The sequence below is a fragment of the Aspergillus vadensis genome, assembly GCF_003184925.1.
Source record: "Aspergillus vadensis CBS 113365 unplaced genomic scaffold BO88scaffold_22, whole genome shotgun sequence".
NCBI classification, from domain to species: Eukaryota; Fungi; Ascomycota; class Eurotiomycetes; order Eurotiales; family Aspergillaceae; genus Aspergillus; species Aspergillus vadensis.
Window position 1 is genome coordinate 502,334 of NW_020292060.1, and position 8,172 is coordinate 510,505.

The window sequence follows — 8,172 nt, forward strand, 5'->3', positions numbered from 1 at the left end:
CTTCTAGGATCGGAGAATCGAGATCAACCTTCTTATTGTTTGCTTCTTGACTCCTACTAAGAGAGATCCACTTCAAGGGGTGTTCCTCGCACGTGACCAGCAGCTCCCGCGGATCGACAGCTTCCCCGAAACTCCTCGCGTGGTCATCGTCGATTCACAAAGACTGCGGAGAGAGCTGCCTCAGAACCGCCATAAAAGACACCATGTGTCCTTTTCTTGACTAAATAACCATGTTGGATAGTCTCTGACATTATCTCTCCCACTCCGCCTTGTCGCTTGGATTTTAACCTTCTATTTTAACTTCTTCCGGGCTTCCCCCCCTGTTCACTTCCAACTGATACCCTTGATTTTGTTTCTGAACATCCTTCATTATTTCCTTCTGTGATCTGTCGTCTCTAGAACCTCATTGCCTCATAGTTACACAAACATGGATGATGCATCGGAGCCTGCGGATAGTGCCATGCAAGAGCATCATTTCGTTAAAGCAGATGAAGTTGACCAGACTGGAACGGACATCAGTCCCGTTTCGGATGACCAGTTGATGGAGGAGGTAGCCGAGGGAATACGCCAGGAGCAGTCGCAGCAGAATGTACCTACTGCGCCTAATGAAGCACCAGTAGAGATTCACAGAGCACCAAAACGCCCTGAGCTGCGTCGGGATGCTTCTGCCCCACCGCCACCTCTACAGCCACCGCCTCCAGCTCCGGTTCAGCAACATGTGGAAAGACCATCTGATTCATTGAGTCTTGCTCAGCTGAAACAGCTGGTCCAGGAGATGCCCAAGGTTGAGCAGCCTGCCTATGCTTTCGAGTATGCAGACTCCCAGCCATTCGCCGAGGAAGTCGAGGAATGGTTCCAGTACAGCGAGTTCGACAGAGTCATGCTCATTGGCATGAAGTCGTCATTTGACCATAGATGGAGTTGTTTCTGCGAAGAGCAGTCTGTGGACAGTGCTATGCAGTCCTGGATCACCGCCTCTTATGAATTACGAAAGACGTTTATGAGCCAGCTTATTAATAACTTAGGTGACCGTGCAGTCCTTGTCCGAATTGAGGCCTTGGAGGCCATATGCTATGCTTTGACTGGTGTTTGGGGCCTGACGGCCGGTCGAGTTGTGGATGAGCTCCCGGAGGGTTGTCCTCAGCCAGGTGCAGAGGCCGAAAGCCGGTCACTTCAAATCAAATGGATTGAACAGAATGTTTGCCTGCTCCAAGAATGCTCGGGTATCCAGCCACTGATGGACTGCCTATGCTGTGTCTTTGAGAGGCATCGCAGTTCCTCCGCACCGGACGCGGACAGTACGGGACAAGAGGGCGCCAACCCTGCCTATGTTGCTGCTCTGGAGAGAGAAGCAAATCTGGTGTTGACGGCTCTTTATTTGTCTGTGGAAGTCGGCCGCAAGCAAGACGCTCTTGATACCCGGAATGCCCCTCTGAGAGATACTCTCATGAGTCTGGAGCCAAATCTGCTTGTGTTCCTGGTGGAGATCATTGCGCGGTTGCGTTGGGACGACTCTGCCAATGTTCCGCTGACCAGAGTCATTCTTCTATTCTGGAAGTCCTTGCTGCTTTTCTTCGGAGGCACTGATAAATTGAAGGAGGCCAAGGAAGCACTAGAGCCGACCCTCGAGGCGAGAAAAACAGCCACTAATCGAAGGACCCCTTTTCTCACTGCCTCGCCCTTGGATTACCACAACTTTCGACAGGAGATTACATCCAAGTATCCTGCATATAATCCGCCACCTCCTGTGGTCCCCCTAGAGCTAGAAAATAATTCGATTCTTCCCCCACTTCCGCAACATCCCAGCAGGATCGGCTCTTCTGCGGGTCCCTTCTCTGGAGTTGGCCCTTCTGTGGCGGGTGGCAGTGGTTCAATCATCCATCACCCAGTCCACATCGCTACCCCGGCACCCTCTCCTCCACCGTCACCCATCGGCCCTGGCGGCAAAGCGGGGAAGAAGCAAAACTACCAGACAAACCAGAACTTTCCTTTCATGTACCCTCCTCTAGATGATTCAAGTAATGACCTCGGAGGAAAGGGCACCACAGAGCTGCAAGATAATCTTGTGGGAAAGAAGTGGCAGGGTAGTGATGTTCCGGCGTCCATCATCGAGGCTGGGAGGCTGTTCTCAACTCATGTCAAAATGACAAGGGCGATGCGGCAACTCTGGGAAGAGCGAGAACGTTTTATGAAATACGACCGCGGCTGGTATCCTGATGAAAATCAGCTTCTTTTGAACGAGAACGCCCTTGGTGGATTGGCGAATGAGCTGCAAGAACTAAATTTCTCCGAGAAGAGGCCTAGTACTGATAGCACACCGAAAGAGGAAACTGAGAATGCGGATATTCAGCAACGCCTAGATGCCGTTGAATCGTTCTACGTGAGTTTAGATGGTGCCCCAGGTGACGGAACAATTACTGACGACTCGCAGAGACAAGCACTGGTGCATCTACAGTCTATAACGATTGTCTTTCTGAAGATAATCCTAACGAATGTTAGCGCCATGGTGAGCCAGGCCAATGGACAAGCTGCGCAGGCCATGGGGTATGTGTTACACCTGTAATTGCCATTGTCTAGCGTATACTGATGCATTATATATAGTGATGGTTATGGATCAGTGATCAATGGGTTCCCAGCCAATCATGTCAACGGGCATATTGATCTTAATTCCGAAGCCGCCATCGACGAGCTCGACAACATTCGACTCCGGGAAATCACCGGAAAAGCGATCTCCGGATCTCTGTTATTGCTTGTCAAGTGGTTCAAGAGATCTCGTAAGCCATCCCGATCTGGAATGTGTTGGAAGGAAGTGCTAATAGGCCCTAGATATCTTGAAGTTTGAGTATATGACGCAGTTGCTACTTGACTCCAACTACCTGCCGTTGATTCTGAAGATGTTTGCCCACCAGGATGTGGATCAGGCAGTAGCGCAGAAGAATGATCGAGAGGAACTGGGGTAGGTGGTCCCCTGATACAGTTGTCTAGATATACTAACAAAAACGAAGTTTCTTCCGTTTCTGCCATCTTCACTCGAACCAGCCGCCGGAATCGACAACCGACCTGGACGAGGACTCCTCACCTAGTGACGACGAAGCTGTCCCCCCGCCCATTACCCGACATCGCCAGGACACAGGCAATTCAGTACGCGGAGTGTCGCCCGAAGGACCTGTTCCTGAGTTTATGGAAGGGCCTCACCGTCCGGAAGTTGACGAGTTAGGCTATCCTACAGCTCCCCCACCTAAGGAGCCGATTACCGTGTTCTCATTCCGCAACTTTTTCTCAGCGATCAATTACCTCCACATCATGCAGAAGATCACCCGCGACAAGGCCCATCGATGCCTCCTCCTGGTGCAGTACAAGTCAAGCACTATCCTTCGCAAGGGACTCAAGATCCCCGATCCGCACCTGCGGTTCTACACGCTCAAGCTCTTCAAATCGCAGGTGCCCTACTGTGGACGCAAATGGCGACAGAGTAATATGCGGGTGATCACGGCGATCTATCTGTACTGCCGACCGGAGCTCCGCGACGACTGGCTATCTGGTGGAGACATTGACTCGGAGGTGGAAGAAGCGCTGCCACTGGAGCAGGCGTTGCGCGGGCTGACGCACTGGTGGCATCTGCGCCGGTACAAGGACGTGATGGGAGGCGAAGAAGGCGCATCCATGATGGAAGAAGAGCGGGATTTCTTCGTGCGGGAGCTCGAAGCAATGGGATGGGGCATGGCAGGCGAGGAATCCTTTGGAGGCAGCGAGGACGCTGAAATGGGCGGGCCTATGGTGAACGGGACGGGGACCGAATGGGACGGAGCTCCACTGCAAATGGAAGGATGGTAATCCTATTATCACAACCTATGATATTTATTAGACCCGGTACATACGATAGACGTTAACGTTATGTGATGAATGAACAATACCCCAATTACACAACACTCTTTTCTTTACAAATTCCTGTGTTACAACTCATATATTAGCATTTGCAATGTTTTGAATGGATGAACAGACCATCCTTATCGATAAGCAACCCAGTGGGCCCCCACGTGACCAATCACTGCGGCAACTTTTTTTCTGCGGCAGAAATCATCACCTTGACGGCCAAGCAGCACCTCCCTCTTTCCTTTCCTCCCCAGCAAAACCAAGTTTAACTGTAGCGGGGGATAAAACCAATCCACCGCGAGAAGTATCTGGCAAGATGTCGTCCGACGAAATTGTCTGGCAGGTTATTAACCAGCAATTCTGCGCCTACAAGCTCAAGTAAGTTTCTAATTCTATCTCTACTATCCATCCGCGCTATAAAAAAAATTTCCGCCTACCACATATATCGCAACCGGAGCCGACAAAGAAGAAAGAGAAAATAGTCCACGAGTATATTAAATAAACGCTAATCATAATTCCTCTTCTTTTTGGAATAGAACTACCAAGAACCAAAACTTCTGCCGAAATGAATACAATGTCAGCGGACTTTGCAACCGGCAATCGTGCCCGCTCGCCAACTCGCGGTACGCCACGATTCGGTCGGACCCCGAAACAGGCGCGATGTACCTGTACATGAAGACGGTGGAACGGGCGCACATGCCTAGCAAATGGTGGGAGCGGATACGATTGTCGTCGAACTATGCGAAGGCGCTGGAGCAGTTGGATGAGCGGCTGATCTACTGGCCAAAGTTCCTGGTGCATAAGTGCAAGCAGCGTCTGACGCGGTTGACGCAGGTTGCGATTCGGATGAAGAAGTTGGCTAAGGAGGAGGAGAGGCTTGGGGAGAAGGTGGTGACGAAGTTGGCGCCGAAGATTCGGCGGAGAGAGGAGGCGAGGGAACGCAAGGCGGAGAGTGCGGCGAAGATTGAGAGGGCGATTGAGAGGGAGCTGATTGAGCGGTTGAGGAGTGGTGCTTATGGAGATCGGCCGTTGAATGTTGAGGAGGGGATCTGGAAGAAGGTGTTGCGTGGGTTGGAGAGGAGTGGAGAGGGTGAGAGGGATGAGGATCTGGATGATGGGGAGGAGATTGAGTTTGAGGATGAGGAGGAGGAAGAGGAGGGTGTTGGTCAGGTTGAGTACGTTAGTGATATTGATGAGGACGAGGAGGATCTGGAGGATATTGAGGATTGGATTGGTGAGGGGTCTGGAGACTCCAGTGACGATTATGATGATGAGAGCGATGAGGAGGAGGACAGTGATGAGGATGATGAGGATGACAGCCATCACTCTGATGAGGAGGCTAAGAAGCCTGCGCCTGGATTCAAGCGGAAGCGTCCTGCTCCTCAGATTAAGCCGAGGAAGAAGGGTCCCCGTGTTGAGATTGAGTACGAGACTGAGGGTGCTGGCAAGGAGAGCATCATGGCTTGAAGGGAGTGAGACATTGAACATAAAAGCACGGGTTTCTGTTGATGTTGATGTTGCTGCTGCTTTCGTGTACTGGATGGCGTTGTCTGGTTTAGAGTTGTTTTGTGTCTGTTATTATTGTTGCTCTGCTGCGATCGGGCATGCATACCCCGCCATTGCATATATGAATTTACTGTTCACCAAAGTTCTGATCTGCGACATTAGACTATGTACATCACAACTACATGAAGGTCAGAAACCAGTTTACAAATGTTGAGACAAGATCCACCAGTTGGCCGTGTCAGATGGTGAAATGAAGAAAGAAACCGACTGGAGCAGCTCACGTGCAGCGGGGGAAGTGAAACTGAGTGGATCGCCAACAACCGCCGTGAGGTCAATCAATCAATCAATGTCAAACCTCCCCTAAGGGGTTGCACCAATACCTCCTGATCACCCTTCTACACGCTGGTCGGCTCGAGATACCGTGTTCAATAACACCTTAATTCCTCACCGCTGCAGCTAATTCTCTCGGCTCTTGTTTCGCCCCGCGGACCAGCATCAGCCTCTCGTGTCCTGAACCCCCCGATAACCGCGGACCCCACCTAAGCAACTCACCTCCTTTTGAAGAGACCCCATCTCCGACCAGCCAGGGGGAACCTGCATAAAACAAATCAGAATCACAAGAAGACGACGAACGAAGAAGAACAAGAAACACCATCATGTTCTCATCCTTGACCTCATCCTCCGCCATCTCGAACCTAGGCACGCGGCTCACCTCCCTCCGACGAGCCATCACCCTAGGCGATGAAGCCGACGATCCAGAGAACGAAGACTGCTCGCACATCTCCAACGTGCTGCGCGCCTACTACACGGAAAAAGGACGGCCCTTCCCGAACTGGCTGCCCCCCGATCCGAAAGCGCCAACACCAGCGCCGGCACGGGTCATCGCGACGACGCAAGTGCAGGCCGGAGGAGTAGCCGGCGGCGGCAATGGTGGTTCAGCAGCATCGGCGTATGGACGCAGCGGAGGCGGCGGATTGGGAGACTTGTGGGGAGATTCGGGTTCAGCGACGGCGCCGGCCTCGCAGACGGCCAGTCTGCGTCGAGGTCGGTTGACACCCGGCAATGGTGGAAACATGGGGGCGCCTCTAGCCGCCACGGCCAGCGCACCGTCGGGGATGATTGCATCACCGCATAGTCCGTCACCTGGTGCAGGTGTGCCGACCGGGTCAGCGAGACCGCTGCCTAGCCAGCGAGCCGGGTCGTATCAGACGATCTCGGGCCCAGTCACAGGTGGAGGGCTAGAGCGAGCGGCTTCGGCCCAAGAAAGACTGCGAGCCAGATTACATGGGGGCCGGTCTCCCAGTCCCGGGCAGAATCCGGGCAGTTCGAGTGGTAGTCGGCCGGGTTCGCCATATGTTGGAGGGGGAGCGGATCCTAGTGCACGAAAACCGGTAGGCATGCCGGGAAGACGATAATGGTCGGGCAGGATTTTTTGCGTTTTTAGTTTCGTTTACGTTTAGGCTAATTTACTTTTTACTCCATTTACGGAGTACGCCGTACTACCTTGGGCTGGGGTGGTGGTGTGTGGGGGAAAACGAAGGGGGCAAGGAAGAGGAATTAGTGGCTGCAGGGGCTTATTGCAAGATGGGGACTGCTGGTTAGTGTCTTGTCTTGTGGTAATTCGGATGGAGTCCGCGGAATGGGGGAAAAAGGGCGGGATGATGAAGTTGAAGAGGGAGGAGAAGGAAGAGGAAAGAGAGGAGCAAAGAGGAGGAAGCTAATCTATCTTAGTGGACTGGACTTTTCCATGGTTTTCGTTGTCATGGGACTTGGGAACTGGGGACTCTGGGAGTTTGTTCCTGCTTTCGTCTTCTGTGGTTGAGCCTTCGTGTACCTTACCTTTATCTTCAGGTCTCAATATGAGAGACTATAATATAAACTCTGTATTATCCCGCAAGCTTTTCCTTCTTGCCAGTAAAACCATGTTTCCTTCCCGTGCCGTCTTGGCTGACCATCATTGCTTGTTGCTTGATGGCATTGCTTGTGTGAGGTAAGAAAAAGCTGGGCGTAAACATTCTTCCCTTGGCCAGGAAGGCCTTTTTGCCGGGGGAAATAGAAGTGGGGAAGGCTTCCATCCAGACCATGCTTTTGACTTTTTACTTTTCCTTTCCTTCTTTGCGTTTCGCTTCAGCCCGGGGCGCGTGTTGTCACGGCCCAGCAAGAAGTTTAGACTAGTGTCGGGGGTTGTAGGGCAAAGTTACGAATGAGGGACTCGGGCTTGTGGAGAGTTGAACGGGGAACGGGGAAGGGAATTGGAACCTTGGGGGGGGTGGGAAAGGAAGAAATCGGAGTAAGATAGCGAGACCAGTCAGAGATTATGGGGAATCGACACTAAGTAGTAACAGTATGGAGTACTCCGTTAGTAGTGTAAAGAGTCACGGGGCCCCGAAAAGAAAGCGCCCAAAAGAAAAGTGGAATAAATGGCGCAACTACATACTACGTAGTAAGTAGACTTAGTACCTACCCCACGAGGCTAACCAGAATAAGCGTATGGTGGTATTTTTCAATGAACGATGACTGGTCAGAGTATCGCCGAGAATCCACCGGCTTAGGTAATGGGTGCTGCCCACGGGGAAATTGTCTCCTCCGCTTCTCTTCTGGGGAAGAATCAGCATCGCAGACATTCCTTCCATTCTACTCATTCCATCGGGTTGTTGCTTAATGGTCAGACATCTTTGCTGCTGCTGCTGATTCTGTTTTGCTGCCCATCATGCCTTTCCCCACTTCTGCATCTTTCCTTTTCTCCTTTTTTTTTTTTTTTTTTTTTTTTTTTTTTTTTTTTTTTTTTTTTTT

At 51.7% G+C, this 8,172-nt stretch overlaps 4 protein-coding genes across 4 annotated transcripts; all 4 read left to right on the forward strand.

Annotated features, from left to right (window-relative positions):
• The first annotated feature begins 166 nt into the window (after window positions 1-166).
• Window positions 167-3,916, forward strand: BO88DRAFT_437484 (FAR11/STRIP family protein). Its single transcript, XM_025709624.1, has 5 exons — window positions 167-2,380; window positions 2,432-2,544; window positions 2,602-2,774; window positions 2,827-2,956; window positions 3,006-3,916. The coding sequence occupies exons 1-5, from the start codon at window positions 428-430 to the stop codon at window positions 3,832-3,834; spliced, it is 3,198 nt and encodes a 1,065-aa protein (XP_025559978.1). The 5' UTR covers window positions 167-427; the 3' UTR covers window positions 3,835-3,916.
• Window positions 3,917-4,117: 201 nt separating this feature from the next.
• On the forward strand, window positions 4,118-5,698 carry BO88DRAFT_126003 (ribosome biosynthesis protein MAK16). Its single transcript, XM_025701358.1, has 3 exons — window positions 4,118-4,251; window positions 4,410-4,908; window positions 5,032-5,698. The coding sequence occupies exons 1-3, from the start codon at window positions 4,190-4,192 to the stop codon at window positions 5,338-5,340; spliced, it is 870 nt and encodes a 289-aa protein (XP_025559979.1). The 5' UTR covers window positions 4,118-4,189; the 3' UTR covers window positions 5,341-5,698.
• On the forward strand, window positions 5,699-6,906 carry BO88DRAFT_126004 (uncharacterized protein). Its single transcript, XM_025701359.1, has one exon. The coding sequence runs from the start codon at window positions 6,036-6,038 to the stop codon at window positions 6,792-6,794; it is 759 nt and encodes a 252-aa protein (XP_025559980.1). The 5' UTR covers window positions 5,699-6,035; the 3' UTR covers window positions 6,795-6,906.
• On the forward strand, window positions 6,907-7,233 carry BO88DRAFT_126005 (uncharacterized protein). The gene has a single exon (XM_025701360.1). It carries the CDS (start codon window positions 7,019-7,021, stop codon window positions 7,199-7,201), a length of 183 nt encoding a protein of 60 aa, XP_025559981.1. The 5' UTR covers window positions 6,907-7,018; the 3' UTR covers window positions 7,202-7,233.
• Window positions 7,234-8,172: the final 939 nt, after the last annotated feature.